At 36.6% G+C, this 17,805-nt stretch overlaps 1 protein-coding gene across 1 annotated transcript in view; it reads left to right on the top strand.

Annotated features, from left to right (window-relative positions):
• flt4 (fms related receptor tyrosine kinase 4) overlaps positions 1-17,805 on the top strand; it is a 72,534-nt gene that overhangs the window by 42,619 nt on the left and 12,110 nt on the right. The window contains exons 10-17 of the mRNA XM_030146011.1: positions 1,225-1,381; positions 5,254-5,389; positions 5,993-6,101; positions 8,723-9,082; positions 9,584-9,730; positions 14,217-14,348; positions 14,838-14,944; positions 17,576-17,711. Of these exons, the coding sequence (XP_030001871.1) occupies positions 1,225-1,381; positions 5,254-5,389; positions 5,993-6,101; positions 8,723-9,082; positions 9,584-9,730; positions 14,217-14,348; positions 14,838-14,944; positions 17,576-17,711 (1,284 nt within the window). The remainder of the gene's footprint in view (positions 1-1,224; positions 1,382-5,253; positions 5,390-5,992; positions 6,102-8,722; positions 9,083-9,583; positions 9,731-14,216; positions 14,349-14,837; positions 14,945-17,575; positions 17,712-17,805) is intronic.

The following is a 17,805-nucleotide window of genomic DNA, read 5'->3' as shown; positions in this document are numbered from 1 at the left end:
TTTAGTGTACAATTTTGAGCTGTAACTTGATTATCTGACTACCACAGCCATGCAACACATCAGTACTGGTATCAATATTGACCTTATAATATCATGATAATTTAGACTGACAAAAGACAGTGAGACAAGGATAAAGTCATTATACCAAAAGGAAAAATATGATCATAAAGTTACAGCATTTTGTATGAGAAAAAGGCATGATAATACTAGAGTTGTCCAAAACTACCAGCTAAACTGAATCCAGTAGCTGTTCATATTTAATCAACCATGTGATTTAATTAGAGGATTACTGTTTGTGACAACACATGAAAACACATCAAATATTATGACTTTACGATCAAATCTGTTTTTTTCTTTTTGTCCCAAGTGTGGTGAAACTTCTTTGTACTTGTACAGTTTATAGGTTTTAATTATTTTAATTGACAATTTCATTCTATTTTCTTATTTAATTGTTTTTTTTGTAGTATGTGTATGTGTATGTCATTTAAATCTATTACAGTTTTATATACAACCCCAGTTCCCAAAAACTTGGAAAGTTACATAAAATGTAGCTAAATAAAAACAGAATGCAGTGATTTACAAATCTAATAAACCCACATTTGATGGTGGGTTCTATTGCTTTTGAGCCTGAGAAATTTCTCCAGATTGAGAGTATTTTTTTATATATACTGTAGGTGATGAGATGCTCTTTGCCATTTTACTTTATGGAACATTACTCTAAAATGATTCCATACTTTGTAGACATTTTTTTGTGAATTGTTGAACCCAGCTTTACTTCTGAGTGACTCCGCCTGTCTAAGATACTCTTAATGGCAGCTCCTTTAGTAATGTGCTGCCAGGTAATGTAATTAGATGCAAGTATTCCTCCAGCAGTTTCTTTACTTTTCCAGTGTTTTTTTGCAACCATCCCAATTATTTGGAGACATGTTCCTGACATGAAATTCTCAATAGCTTATTTTTTCTTAAAATTGTCCATTTTCTGCTTAAACATTTAATGGATGTTTTATTAAGGAAATACATTTTTTTTTTTTACATTATACTGAAATAAGGTTTTCCTGGTCTTGTATTCTGTTCGCATGTAATTCTTTTCCCCTGCAGTCAGACATTTCATTTCAATACTTGCAGCTTATTAAGGCCATGTCCTCCTCTTCTACTGTCTGTTGTTCACTATAATACCTCTAGTTTTTCTGTATGGATGAACTGATTAGCTCTTCTCTCCACCAGTTCCCCCACAGATTCATGAGAAAGAGGTGGCAGAGCCGTCCAGTCCGTACCCCAGCGGCAGCAGCCAGACTTTAACATGCACCGCCTTCGGTCTCCCTGCTCCCAGCATCACCTGGCAGTGGAGGGCCTGGGGTCCATGTGTCCTCAACAGCACAATGTAAGATCAAGTTTACACATACTATTCATGTGGTATTTTCAAATATCAGATCACATGGTTTTTCTTCAAACATGATAGAAAAGAGGAGAGTGGGATAGTGTACATAAAGCATAACATGAGGACAAAGATACAAAGAAGAGGTCAGAGTGAAATTACCTACCAGCTCTGACTGAGAAAGAGAAGAGAGGGAGGAGATGATAAGGGAGAAGAGAAGGAGAGGGGTGAAGAAAGAGAAGTGGAGGTGGATGAAAAGAGCAGAGATGAAGAGGAGGGCGGAGAAAATGTATATGGAGGAAAGGGAAAACGAAGGGAAAAGTGTGTCTGTACAATGTCCATCCTGTTTCCTACCCACACACAGTGAGATGGCGCCTGTAACTCTGTAGCTGATGCTCCATGGATCAGTTCCCACAGCAGTATGACTTTCACATACAACTCCAGGCAAACACACAAACAGACTTACTCCAAATGCACATAAATGCCCCTCAGTGTGTTTGACATTGAGCAGCACATCAGGGTGCTGTACCTTACACACACACACACACACACACACACACGTGCTTAAATACAGATTTGAACACTGACACACACACACACTTATTGCACGGAATTGCTGTGGGTTTTTTCCTCCCATCCTCCGTCTACAGTCAATCCTGCGACACAATATAATAGGCCCTCAGGGCAGCAATATACAGTAGATTTTAGTTATTTTCGATTCGTATAAGCTCCAGTGTTGTGACCGAATATCCAAGTGATATTCACCTTCCTTCTCCATCTTCCTCCAAGGCTTAATTTCTGAAGTTATTACTGTTCTTTTGACCTTTGATGTGAGGATGGAAAATGAGTACAAGGTACCGGTCGTATTCTTTTAGGCAATACAGTCTGAAATTTCACAACAGCGGCCGGACAAGCAGAGCTGTAGCTCCAGCTTTCCAGTTCATGTTCATCAACTTATATGATATTTCAAGGCATTGACTGAGGCACAGCTGCACTGACCTATGTGCAGTTGTGGATTTTCATTTTTTCTCATCTTCTTTGGCAGAACTTTTAGCGTAAATCTGAGGTACACTCACAGCAGCATGTGGTTTCAAAATACCCTCTTACTTAAGTATCCATATGTAGTGACGATATTAGTCATTTTGTCTTTTTCATTAGAGTTAGACGAATATAGGATTCAAAGGATTCGAACTATTTTATTGTCATGTGTACAGTAAAGAAACAGGTGTCCCTGTACAATGAGAATCTTACTTGTCATCCACACTGAATGCCAAGAGAATTTAAGATGTTTAAAAATTGAAAGAGAATAATTTAACTAGGAAATTAAAACAAACAAAACAAAGTGGCATGTAAGAATGGCATGCAAAAGAGAATGAGAATAAAAATATAGAAAATATAAGCTACTATTACTAAGAGAAAAATGTATATTTACATGAATGTGCAATATCTGGGTAATTGTGCAAACTGTCAGAGGTAAATGGTATATAAATGTAGAAAAAAAATAAAAATAAAAAAATGTGTATATATATATATATATATATATATATATATATATATATATATATATATATATATATACACACACACACACACATATATATGCATATATATACATATGTGTATATATGTGTGTGTATATATATATATATATATATATATATATATATATATATATATATATATACGTATACATATATATACATATGTGTATATATGTGTGTGTGTGTGTGTGTGTGTATATATATATATATATATATATATATATATATATATATATATATATATATATATATATATATATATATACATATGAGGGGCACATAGGGTACATCATTTTAGTGTTTATAGGGCTGCAGGAGAATACCATGCATTAGCATAATCAGACACATGTTCATTAATATGCAGTGTATCTATTATTCTGCCTCCTTATCTCTAGCTGCCGTATGAATTTCATTGTGTAACCAGAGAGCCTAGATTACAAAGAGCTGATAGTTACTAATATATTTTTTCATTGCAACATAATTTTTCATCAAAATACCTATTTTTTTAGGTCATTTTGGAAGGGAAGCAGTTATCAAAAAATTCCAGTTTCATCTTTTTCCTCTAAATATTCAAGACAACTTTATTCTGAAGAAGTGAAGTCTAATTTTTCATATCACACACAACATCACTTTGTATCAGGAGACTGAAAGCTGTTGCAAAAATGCACCAGTTTCATTTCTTTGCTTCTGTACTCTTTGGCATAGCTCATCACTCAGCTTTCAGAACACTCACAAACCAAACATCAGAAAGTGTGAAGAATTCAGGAATGTTGTGCAATGATTTTCTAAGTGATTCGAGTAACCACAGCAAAAGTAATAGCCATAAATGCAAGAGATTTCCAATACTTTACCCATTGGAAGAGATGAAAATTATCCAACCCTCTTTAGAGCTGCATTTCTTCGTCGAACTTCAATGTAGAAACATGGTTAGAATTTTAAACAGTTCACAAGACTACAGACTCTATTTAAATAAAACCAAATCTTGATATTTAGCTCAATGTTCACAAAATCACATTTTCCTGATTTGCATGGAATATTCAGATGGAGTGGAGAGGAGCTCTTGGAAATATTTTAAGCTTTTCTTTTAAAATTGCAGCTCCTGTGGGACCATTCACAACCAGTACACAGTATTTACCACAAATATAGGTACAGTTGTCCTCTTTCATACAATGTGACAATTAAACCACAGCAACTTAGAGAACTTGAACCAAGAGCTCCAGAGTAACAGCAGACCCATCCAACTTTAGACCCATCAAACCCTTTAGAATTCCATTCAAATCTAAAAAGAAGACACTTGTTTACATCCTTCCCAAAATGTCCATTAAACCTGCACATTCAGACATGTCTCTTTTCCTTCATGCTGAAAAGAATTTGGTGATATAATGTACTGCCTCTGGCTGAGCAACCTGTGCTTGAGTGAGACCCTGAGCCAAAGGAAATATTCAGGTTCCAAAAATATCATCTCTAATCAAAGGTTTTACATTTTATTTTATTTATTTTTCAATCAGCAGCTGTTCAGTCATTTCATGAAAAAGTGATTGCACGCTCTGCTTTTTTTTTATTATGTCTTTTTCTATCTCATGAAAAAAATAAATGAACAGAAAAGAAAGAAAGAAAGAAAGAAAGAAAGAAAGAAAGAAAGAACGAGAGAGATAAAGACAATGTAATTTCCCCGTTTTGATATTTAAATATTGTCACTAACCAGACATTATTCTGTGACATGTAATGTGATCCTTTTTATTCTAATTTGCATCACTTGCAAAAAAAAATCTTGTAAAATTCAAAATTTTAGTATTTTTGTAGGAGTTTTTTCAGTACTTGACTTCATTCTAAGCACATCATATTCTGGCTTTAGTGATCTTTACACGTTTATTTTGTGCAATCAAGAAAATTACAGGTAATTACACTCATTATCAGGCATTTGTGGTTTATTTGTTGAGTGAATAACGTAAAATGAATGTTGATTACTTCCTGCTAATGTTGGACTGTAGCTGTTTGTAGAAAATACAAAACAAAATTCTATTTCATGTTTCATTAGTTTTTCTGTGATGTTCACACTATGGATCTCCATGCTAGTAATTGATGCTTTAGTTTTTCCATTAGGTGCAGGGCAGTGTAATTGCCTGGGCTTTGGGATGCAAGCTGATGTTTGTCTCTGTAATGTAGCCGTGTGTGTGCGAAAAAAAAAAAAAAAAAAAAAAAAAAGAAAAAAAGGCTTCTCATAAAACCTCAGGATGTCTGGTTTGATGTGCCTCTGAAATTCTCCCCCACTGCCCACACTCTGCTATGCATGTCAATGAGGGGAGATGTCATGAGTGTGTCTGTGTTTCCCTCCAGGGTCCGACGAGACAGGAAGGGCCGGAGTGACAGGATCGCAGACTGTCAGAACTGGCAGGACATTAGCTCAGAAAATGCTGTGAATGAAATCGAGTCCATTGAAACATCGATCGAAGTTGTGGATGGGCGACAAAAGGTGCAACAAGGCTTTTTTAGTATGACTGTATGGTATTGTGAGATAAAGCCAACATTCTTCACATAAATAATAAAAATGAGTCATGATTTTTCTTTAAAAAAAAAAAGACATTATATAATCGGGATGTAACCTAAAAAAATGGCATTTATGTAACTGGACTTATCCCTGAACTATGATGTTTTTATATAATTGTCCTAAATTCTGAGCTCCATAACAAAATTTGTCAATCAAGCACCATTTCCACAGTAGAAATATTTAGAACAGCCTTCCTCTGCAGACTTCCTGTAAGGCCTGGTTATAAACACATCCAGACACACACCAACTGGACCACATGCACACATACACACATCTGAACATTTATCAAACACAACCATAAGAGGGAGTTATCACATAGACACACACACCCACACACACGCATACACAGGTCCTGGTGTTTTTCACTCACACCTATGTGCGTTTGCTTTTTGTCGGCCTGTCAGCACAAAATCTGGATTCTGTCAGCTCACTAAGAATTACATGACAGCAGCCTGTACTTCTTTTGAAATATATATGTATTTCTTCGTAGATCGCTCAAGATGTCATTGCCTTTCTTTTACTTCACAGATAGTTAGCAGGCTTCACATTCACAACGCCAGTGTTTCCGTCATGTACAAGTGTTCCGCCGAAAATAAAGTGGGAAAAGACGAGCGGCTGATCTACTTCTATGTAACCAGTAAGTATTTTGAGTGAAGTTTCCTCTCAGTTTGAAAGTCCTATCTTACCTCAATTTTATCTCAGTAAGACCAGATGGGAATTTGTTCAACTTTGACGTAAACGTTCACTCAAATGTAAAGGTGAATTTACTAGATTTTGGAGATCAGTCATCAAATGTGAAGAAAGTAATAGCCATAAATTCAACAGATTTCCAATGCTTTACCCATGGGAAGAGATAAAAATGATCAAACACAAACCCTCTTTAGAGCTGCATGTCTTCTTCAAACATCAATATAGAAACATTGTTAGAATTTTAAACAGTTCACAAGTTTACATAGTTTATTTAAATAAACCCAAATATTGATATCTAGTTCAAGCGACTGATCTTTTTCTATGTAACCAGTAAGTGTTTTGGGTGAGGTTTTGTCTCAGTTCAACCATTCTGTCTTATCTTAATTTATTTATTTTATTATTATTTTTTTTTTATTTAACCTTTATTTAACCAGGAAAAAAGCTGAGATTAAAAATCTTTTTTTCAAGAGTGTCCTGGCCAAGACAGCAGCAGCAGCCAAAGTTAAACAAAATAGAAATTACAGCCATATAACCACACTAAAAATATACATAAAAAACAATAAAAGTCAGATCGAAAACCATACATAAAACACTAAAATAAGAACAAACATATAAAACACCATCAATTATCTAAAAGATACTAAAAGTATAACAACAATTTTTCTTGTTTTTTGTTTGTTTTTCGTTTTAATGTTTTATTTCTGTCTGAAGAACAAACACTCCATGAAAGAAAAAGCATCTTAAAAGCATCTCAAAGCAGAACCCGAGTCAGTCAATTAAAAAAACATCTACACCAGGATTTATCCTTTTCCCATTGATTTAGAAAGACTTTGAATGTATTTGAACAGACCAGTTCCTTCAGTTTGATCTCCATCTGTAGGTTGTTCCAGGCTATGGGAGCAGGACATTTCAAAGCTTTCTTTCCCAGTTCTGTTCAGACTTTGGGAACTTGTAGAGATAACACTTAAGTCATTCCCACTGATGAAGTGAGACCAGGTGGGAGTTTCTTCAACTTTGATCTAAATGTTCACTCAACTTACCAGTTTTTGGTGGTCAGTCATCGAATGTGAAGGTCACAGTGTCCTCAAATCTTTTCCGTTATTCTGATGCATTCGGAAAGCTTAGAGGAAATTTAATCATATCTGGCACAAAATATCCACTTGGACTCAAGGATGAGCTAATTAGATTTAGGTTGTCTGAGTTCAATGCCACTGTGACCTCATGAAACACTTTTGGACCATAACTCAAGAAGCAAAATTACATACAAATGTGTAAGAGGTTGAAATGAAAGGAGTGTCAGTTTGTATGTGACCTATTCAGCTTTTTACACCACACGAACGCATAAGAAATGTTTATTGTAATGCACTGGCAGCGCAAAAACAAGTAGTCAAAAGTTCAGATCCTTCCATTAAATATTTACTGCAGTGATTAATATATTTCATCTGTAACATGTTATTCAGCTCTAACTGATGCAGTAGCTTCTCATTTCCTAAACAACCATCAGTTTGAGAGAGAGAATAAAGACTAGACTGTGTTTCAATGAATAAAGGTCATGTGGTCTGATGAGTCCAGATTGACCCTGTTCCAGAGTGATGGACACATCAGGGTGAAATGAGAGATGGATTCAGTGATTACCCATCATGCTTAGTGTGGAGGCAGTGTTACGATCTGTGGTTGATTCAGTTGCTCAGGTCTAGGTTCAGTAACGTTATGTGTCCATAAAATGAGTTCAGCTGAACCTGAATACACTGAATAACCAGGTCTCAACATCAGTGGAGGTTTTTCTCTGATGACACAGACATATTCCAAGATAATAACACCAGGATTTATCAGGATCAAACTGTGAAAGAGCGGTTCAGGGAACATGACTCATTTTAACACATGGATCGATTAACGCCACTGAGAATCTAGTCGTATAAAGTTATCTATGCATCCTCCAGCAGAAATCCGCTAAATCAGCTGTTTCTCGGTCATAAACTTGAAAAAAATAGTAGGAGAAAAACTGTAGTACACTCATAATTTCAGTACCTTTTAACGGTGTAAACAGACACAGTCGTGTTGAAATGTAAATCTGTTTGCACCATTAAAAGGCCATAAAACTATCAGTGTGCTCCAGCTTTTCTCCTTGTTTTTTGCAACTGAGAATCTTTGGGATGAGCTGGAGAAGACTTTCCACTATGGTCAGAGTCTCCTATTATCAATACGAGAACTTGCCAAAAAATTAATGCAAAGCCAATTCAGCAAGTATTGGAATTTTGAATATTATGTGACATTTTTTGGCTAGGCTCTATATGTCATTTGAATTGCATGAGGAGTTTGATTGCTTTTTTGTACAATTCTGTGAACCCCACAAAAATTACATCAGCTTCCATTTTATTGGTTGATGGCTGAAATCTCAAGTTGTGCAAATAAAGGTCAGACTCTCAACACAGGTCGATTCCATCACTTTGAAGTAAGTTTAAAAAAAAACAAAAAAAACAAAACACTATTCATTAATATTCAGCGCACTGTCTTCCACTATAAATGTTACCTAACCTCTTTACCTGACCCCTCTTTTTATCTACAAAGCCATCCCTGAGGGCTTCAGTGTGGAGGTGCAGCCCTCGGAGAATCCCCTAGAGCAGGAGAGAGTATCCTTGTGTTGCAGCGCCGACAACTACACGTACGAGCAGCTGCAGTGGTACCGCCTCGACCCCCAGGCCCTGCAGGATGAGCAGGGCAAGCCCCAGGAGCTGGACTGCAGGAGTGTACATCTCTTTGCCGACACGCTTGATGGCCAGCTCTCCTTTCAGGCGCCATCCAACAGCTGGGTCCTGGATTACACCATCCCCTCTATCCAGCTGCAGGATGAGGGTCATTATGTGTGCGAGGCTCAGAGCAGACGGAGTGGGGAAAAACAGTGCCTGTTTAGATACATCTCTGTCAAAGGTGAAACATGAAAGCACTAGACACAGACATAAACACATCACCTAGTGCAGAGAATAGTCACTGTAACTATAGCTAATTATAGAGGAAAGCTCAAACCCTGGTAGTGCAGCCAAGGGTTATACTAAACCTCGTGCAACATGAAAAGCAGGACGCTTAAAGATACTAGAAAACACCGACCCACACAACCTGATGTCCACATGTAATGATGCATCTACCTGGTGTTGGCTTGCATCAGCATGTGGCAGTAGAAAACGGAGCTGAGACGCTGCAAGGCTACAAACAAATTCATGCTTCATTCATGTTGTTTGCGAGTGTTAATGCCTGGAGGACTGATGTACATGTTAATGGGATTTTTTTTACTTTTGCCCTTTCTTCAATCCCACGAAACCCTTAGGCAGATATATATTGTTCATTACACTCCTTCAGCTTTTCCCATTAGTGCAGATAAGTTTTCTTCAGTTCTCTTTTCCCGTATTATAACCTTTTCCTCTCACTCTGAAGCTCTGGAGGCTCCTCGGTACAAGCGCAGTCTCACCAACCAGACGGTTAATGTGACTGAGTCTCTGCGGATGGAGTGCGACGTGGAGGGCAGACCTTTACCCCGGCTCTCATGGTTTAAAGACAACCAGCCTCTTCACCAAATGTCAGGTACACGAGTACACCTACACAAGCAAAACACATATGAATACAACAGCACAACCACCCACCTGTTAACACCAGCAGCCACAATGGAACCGCACATCCCAATTCGCTCAAAACATTTACATCATCACATCTTCATGTTGCCAAACTGAGGCTGTTCTGCCCAGGTGAGTTTCCTGACATCATGTTATGTAAAAGAACAGATGTTTGGCATAACAGTCAGTTTTGTTAATATTTATTCTTTATTCTGATTGACTTCCTGATGAAGGCTTGAATCCGAAATGCGTAGAAGTGTTTTTTGGGTCTAGATATGACCATGCCATGTTAATAAAGGCATTTTAATGTTTAAAGAGAGTGCCTTGGATTTTTCTTCCAGTTTGATATTTACTTTATGAATCCCTTTTTCCAAAGAGCACCTCAAACAAACTCTTTTTTTTTGTCCGAGAAGCATTCCTTCCCATGAATTTTTTTTTTTAATTTTTTGAATATTTATTCTGTTACTGACAACTTTCGGCTGACATTCCTATTTTTTTTGTCACACTTTCTACCGTGATAAATAGCCATCCAGCTATTAAAACCAAAATGGGCATATACTCATATATACAACCTCCCACTAGGCCACCCACACGGTTATATTGTTGAATAAATGTGTCAAGCAGAACAAGTGACAAAAATACGTACAGTGTCAAAGATGTGTGTGTGTCTGAATACACATACACACAAAAACCCTGCAGGCCAAAAGACACGGCTCATTACTTTCCTCAGTGTACGTCTCTTTTTAACATCTGAAAGAGAGAGCAGGGGTTCGTCATACTGGTGGAAATGACAGCTGATGCTCTGGGTTCACTGATACCCCTTTTCTCCACTGCCTAAATTTAAAGTGTTTGGAGCATTTCAACCAAAAATAAATTGGTTTAGAACCTGGAAGGTTAGTTCCCAGCCGGAACCAAAAAAAGTTGGATTTTTCTTGAACTTGTGGGGCATGTCATATTTTAGAAGATGTAAAAAGAGGAAAGAGAAGGCAGCCAATATTGATGAAGTCTGAGAAAGTCGGTGGCATTTGGTGAACTTGGTGAAACTTGGGGATTTACTGAGTTTAAGGAAAAGCTAGACAGCAAGTATTAATTTTCAGTCTATATTAATCGTGTTTCATTTTGCATGAGCAAACAGACTCATGAAAGAAGGGAATATGTATGCACTTAACTTGTTTATTAAACACCTTCAACAGTTTCAATAAAACAACTGCAAACAACTGTTCCATCTTGGGTTTTTTTTGTTCTCATATTTCCATCCAGAGGGTCAACGTGCTGTTTAACATCTTCCGTCTTTATGGGTCAGTTCTGCTTCCTGTCACTACTGGATCAACTGCCCAATTGTTCATGCACGATGGTAACTCTACTTGGGCAAACTGACCGAAATGCGTTGGCAGAGACGTTCAGAGTCATTCTGCACTGCAGATGGATTAATAGTGTTAACATTTTTAAACAGATTAATCATGATAATGGATGAACCCGTGTTAATGCGTTAATTTTGACAGCCCTACTCGTAACTAAAATAATTAATCTAAGTAACTAAACCCCTGGTCCTTTGATGATTCAATCTCTATTTAAAACACACCAGTTATTACAACTGAATAAAATACTATATTTTCCTGTTGTTGAATCTGTAGAGTTAGCATCTTCTCCCTGGGTCTGTATGGGTTCTCTCTGGTTACTCCTACACTGCAAATTATTTACCAAGATAAAAAAAAAAACTTAGATTTAGAAGTGTTAGATCATTTATCTCTTTTTAAGAGTTACTTTCTTATTTTAAGTGTTCATACATCTGAAGACATGCTTATTTCTAGATTTAACAATCTTAATTCAAGAAATCTTGTCAAGTGAAAATATCTTGCTGTGTGGACAGATATTTCACTTGCTTTGAGTACCATTTTCCTTAGATTTAGTGTTTTTATTTTGTTTTAGACCCCCCTTTTTTGCAGTGTACTTCCTCCCACTGCCGGAAGACATGCATTTAATGGGTTAATGGGTGAATCTAAATCACCTGTAGATGTTAATGTGTGAGTGAATGGTTGTTCGTCTGTATGTATCCGCCTTGTGATGAACTGATGCCAGGTCCAGGGTGAATCCGCCTTCGCTCATTGGTCACAGGGATAGACACCATCACCCCACAACCCTCTCTAAGTGATTCAGATTCAGTGAATTAGTGAATGAATCTGTTGCCATGTTTTGTCACCATGAACCTCTTGTGGGTCTGATTCCTCTAAGACGCTGGTCTAGTTCGCACCTAACCTATCAGTCAGCCTGTTTACATGTACACCAATACTCATTATCTGATTTCTGGAGTTATCAGATTATTTAAGTGACCACGCAAACAATATAATCTGATATGTTTTATCAGATAACAGCAGTAATCTGATCTAGATTCATGTATGGATAAAGGTTAATCTGATTTATTTCATTCTTTTTGTATGCACATGTGTAAAAACAATGTAAAATCGTAGAGAATGGAAGTCTACTGTCACTACATACTTACTTTGAAAGAAATCCAATAATGGACTGGAGTGTCTAAGCCAGGGTTTATTGATTATCACATTTCTTAAGCACATGTAAATGTGTTAGATGTGATTATCACAATTGTCCAATTAGCCCCAGTTGTTGGACTTTTATGGTCATGGAAACAGGCTCAGTGTCACTTTCTCAGGTTCTTTGCAACAAGACAAGTTTTATAAAAACTCAGTGCCAGTACTCTATATGTACTTCTGAAGCACAATGTCTCTTGCTACTGTTTTTGTTCATTATGTGTAGCAGCTAACTTTAACCCATAAAGAGCCAGTGCTACTTTTCCCAAATGATTTTTTTCTCTTTTTTTTTTTTTTTTTTAACTTTTCTTAAGTTTTTTTTATCACCATTTATTCTAATTTTATTATTCTTATTCTTAAGTGAAAATTAGGTATTTGATTTACTGATCATGATTGATGTCCACAAAAGCTCAAATTAAAGTTGAATGTTTTTATATCAAAAACAGAGAAAATGGAGGAAAAAGTGACTGTTTCAGTAAAATATATCATTAACTGAGCATAAACCCTGTGTGTCCAACCACTGTCATTGATCTACCTCCATGGGTTTTACTGGTGAATCAGTGTTGTCAAAGATGAGTTTCCACGTTAGCTACGGAGCCTCTGAACGTCCAAATGGGTCATATCTGATGACCGTGAACAGATGACAAACTGCATTTTGAACCATTTATTTACCTGGATTGATAGGATTAGTGGATCAATAGTTATTTAACTTTTTAGATCAGTAAATGATTTTGGTAGCCAGTGGATGTTTGGGTCTTTATGGGTTAAACCTAGGCTAGATTTTGTCTCTGGTCAAACTTTGATACAAACTCCACAACCATCGCCTGTGATGTTTTCATCAGATGTGAAATACTCAAATCCTGGAATCCAGTCATAATGTTATTATTTGCAAATGCAGTAACACACTAATCAGCTTGGCCATCTTGATGACAGCTTCACGTTTTATTCAGCTTCTATAGGCAATTCATAAAGTATAATTTTCCAACAGTTTTCAGAGGTTTACTAACACCAACTCCTGTGTAGTATTGATGTTCTAAACTGTCAACACCATGGGAAATCTTGTACCAGGACCAAAACCACCAACAAATCAACACTATGTATCCACAGACTGTATCACTCACTGAATAAAGTATAAAGCTCATTTTTTATAGACAGCTGCATTATTGTATTATCAAGTTATCTTCTTCAAATAACAGCTTATTTTAACTGTTGTTCAAAATAACACTGATGCTTATAATATTCATGGGCTGCATCAGCTGATAGTTTACATTACAGCTCTGTTAGCTTCGTTCTATTTTTTGACAGAAAGAAGCCACAGTAAAACCACAAACCACCTCTGTGTTCTGTACAATTTGTGTTGTCACATTAATCCGTCACATTAATCCGATTAAACCGATATAATGAATATTTACAATCCAATACAATGCATCTTTGGCACAAATACAGAGCTCTTTATTCTTAACACATTAATGACAGTTTTAGGTCATTTTTTGATGTTTGAAAGTTGAAATACTACATACAGTGCAGCCTGTTTTCTCAAAAATGATTGAGAAGTAGGCCTAGATAGGGTAATATGACACCATTTTATGATCCATTGTACAGTGTGTAACACCCTCCGCTGATGATGCATCTTTGATTATAGTTCCTTTGTTGAAACCTAACCTAGTTTACTATATGGCACCAATTTCCCAAGAATCCTGAATGGATGTGGAAGAACAAGAGCTAATTTAATGGAAAAAGCCTGTCTGAGATGCTGCTGGTCCCTGGGGTAATAGAGTTGTAGAGGTTTGCCGAAGAATTTAAAAAAGGTAGCAGGAGAAGTGGAGTAGATGACCTGCAAGCCGAAGAGAAGATCGCTTTTAATGCAGGGTTATGTTTGTATGTGCATCTCACTTATCTTTTTCTACGCAGGGATCCAGCTGCAGGACTCAAACCGCACACTGAGTATCCAGCGGGTGAGAGAGGAGGATGCTGGTCTTTACACCTGCATCGCCTGCAACAAACGCGGTTGTGTCCACTCCACAGCTGCCGTCCATGTCATTGGTGAGACACATGCACACACCAACATAAACCGACACCTGAAGGCACTCATATCTTCTCGCTTTTGACATGTGCTTTTTGAAGTGCACCCATGCCTGACATCACTGTTGCCTGCAGCTTCACTGATCCTCACACAGATAAAAGATGGACATGTATAGTTCACCGTGCTACCTGTTCACATCTCACACATTGTTTATCCTCCGCCCAGTTTTCTAAAGTACAATCAAAGTCACTGACTGCTGTGCAACTGAATATTCAGGATGAATAATGTAATGGCTTACTGGAGGGGGTTTCATGATGAATGAGTGGCTGTGAGGTACCTGTCTGTAACCTAAAGATTTAATGTGAGAACAGCTTGGCTCCATAGTTTGTAATATAGCACCCCCTACAGTTACAGCCGAGTAAAGTCATCAAAGTGAGATCAAATGACAAGACAGTGAAATGATTGTGTATAAAGCTGTTGCAGCTAAAATCTCTTTTGTTTCTTTAAAGGTTCGAGTGACAGGGCAAACGTGGAGATTGTAATCCTCATCGGGACTGGAGTGATCGCTGTTTTCTTCTGGGCCTTGCTGATCCTCATCTTCTGTAATGTGAAAAGGGTCAGAGGATACAACTATTTTATCATTAATCTCTGAGTGTTTGTAAGTGTGTGATAGTATGAGAGCAAAACTGACAGACTGTAATGGACACTTTCACCTTTGATGCGTTATGTGTCTGTAAGCACTGAGCACATTGAACACATGCTGTTTGATCTTAAAGTGTAGAATTTACTGCTGAGAGAGAATTTAATATCTGCTGTGATTGAACCCAATTACCAGTTTGCTGCTGTTAGCACAGCAACAAACACATCTATACTAAGGCTCTAAAAGGCCAGTTTTTCCACTTAATTTCTCTGTTTTTTTTTTTTTGTTTTTTTTTTTTTTTTACTATATTTTTCATATTTCTTGACATATTTCCTCCGTCTTTTCCTTATACTTCTTCTTTGTTAATTAACCTATATGGATTGCAATATAGTAACATTACAGCTGAATAATAACAACAATAATATTTTGATAAACATGTGGTAATAACTAAGTAATACCATGAACTGACCAAGTAATAGCCATGGGTATATATGAGTAATATTAGAGTAAAATGGAAATGGAAATGCAAAGATAGCAACAAAACCCTAAAATTGGATTTCCCTGTTGTTTCAGAATAATTCTTTGTAAATTATAATTAATTAATGCTATACTGGTAACATTTAGCAGTTTCTGTGTAGTATAAAATGCTAAGCTTCCTCTTTTCTATGGATATATATAATGCTTATATTTGTATGCATTACAATATTTACTCCAAATATTACACTGACATGTTGTATGTTGTTAGCAAGTCATGTAAGTATGTTGGTTATTTATATATAGTTAATTCATAATGGTTTGTTAAATCACAGAATCCCTCTCAGCTTCCTGTGTGTAATAATAATCTCTATATAGGTTTAATAACTATATGTTCAGTTTTTATATAAACACTGAATATAGATTTATTTTTAAGGCGGTTATTGTTAAAGTAAGTTGCTCTTGTGTAATAATGAAACGCCAGACTAAATATTTTGATTGTCTAACATTATATTTGGTGAACATCCAGTTATTTGTGTGCAGAACTCATAATTAGTTCCTTCGACTAATATCCTGAAGATGCTCAGGTTGTTGCTTCGTCAGCCTGATCTACTTCTCTAACCTGCTGCTGCAAAATAATACATCTGCATAAATCGGCATTTTCAGACAGAAATTCATCTCAAATATCTAGCCTTCAATGTTTACTCCCCTGGTAATCTGACTCTTTCTTTGTGGATGTTAGCCACCGTAGTTAACCTATCATGGTAGTTAACACCGGCTAACACTGCTAACTGAAATCAGGTCACCTTATTTTGCACAGTGAAAAGCTGGTGACATTATGCAGCGGGTTTTCCTTTTAAAACTACATGGATTCTGACTTTTTACCTAATACTCTGGAAGTGTAAAAGCTCCAGATGTGTCATTTCTTTTTTGGCTGTGGTCTGAATACTTACAAAATATACTGACATGGACAAAAGTACATTATGTCTGCCTTCAAGGACACACAGAAGAGGAAAATACTAGAAGCTGAATGTAATTCCAGAACATGATTACCCCTCTAATGGTAGGGACATGTCCCTAGAAGATGGCAATGTATTACCTGGGTTTTAGTTTTTTAGTTACATGTATTACCTAATAATGACACTCCTTATTATAAAAGTATTCCCCTGCTATTACCGAGTTGTTTTATATATACACAGGGTGGGGAAGCAAAATTTACAATGAACATTTAGTTGTTTTTTCTCAGCAGGCACTACGTCAATTGTTTTGAAACCAAACATATACTGATGTCATAATCATACCTAACACTATTATCCATACCTTTTCAGAAACTTTTGCCCATATGAGTAATCAGGAAAGCAAACGTCAAAGAGTGTGTGATTTGCTGAATGCACTCGTCACACCAAAGGAGATTTCAAAAATAGTTGGAGTGTCCATAAAGATTGTTTATAATGTAAAGAAGAGAATGACTATGAGCAAAACTATTACGAGAAAGTCTGGAAGATACTATTAAAGAAGAATGGGAGAAGTTGTCACCCGAATATTTGAGGAACACTTGCGCAAGTTTCAGGAAGCGTGTGAAGGCAGTTATTGAGAAAGAAGGAGGACACATAGAATAAAAACATTTTCTATTATGTACATTTTCTTGTGGCAAATAAATTCTCATGACTTTCAATAAACTAATTGGTCATACAGTGTCTTTCAATCCCTGCCTCAAAATATTGTAAATTTTGCTTCCCCACCCTGTGTATATATATATATATATATATATATATATATATATATATATATATATATATATATATATATATATATATATATATATATATGAAAAAAAGAGCTTTTCATCTTCCATTTTCTTCATAACAGGTTTTTCCTAAAAGCTTACTAATAGGGGAAATATTAAAGGTAATCTGAAGTAGTTTGGGGGGAGGGGGTTATTTTCAGAATGTATGTATGAAATACGTACAGCAGGGATCCCTTGAAAAATGGATGTGGTTACTTTGTTGTTGTGTTTTCAGTGCCTTGTTTGTGTGTGCTATTCTCAGCTCTCCCTATTTAGACTCACCTAATCTTTACCCTCCTCACTTTACATCAGCTCATTCTGTCTCTGTCTGTCTGTGTGTAATTCAGGTAAATCCAGCAGACATAAAGACAGGCTATCTGTCAATCATTATGGACCCAGGGGAGGTGCCCATGGATGAGCAGTGTGAATATCTGCCCTACGACTCCTCGCAATGGGAGATCTCTCGAGACCGACTCAGACTGGGTGAGAAACCAAAAACATCAGATGAGTGAACTAAATACATGAATGGATGGAGGAATATACACACATACGCAATGGAGATTGGTGTGAGGCAACA

This window comes from Sphaeramia orbicularis, chromosome 10, assembly GCF_902148855.1.
Source record: "Sphaeramia orbicularis chromosome 10, fSphaOr1.1, whole genome shotgun sequence".
Taxonomy (NCBI): Eukaryota; Metazoa; Chordata; class Actinopteri; order Kurtiformes; family Apogonidae; genus Sphaeramia; species Sphaeramia orbicularis.
The sequence above is the reverse complement of the archived record's forward strand: the minus strand, read 5'-3'. Positions and strand labels throughout refer to the sequence as shown.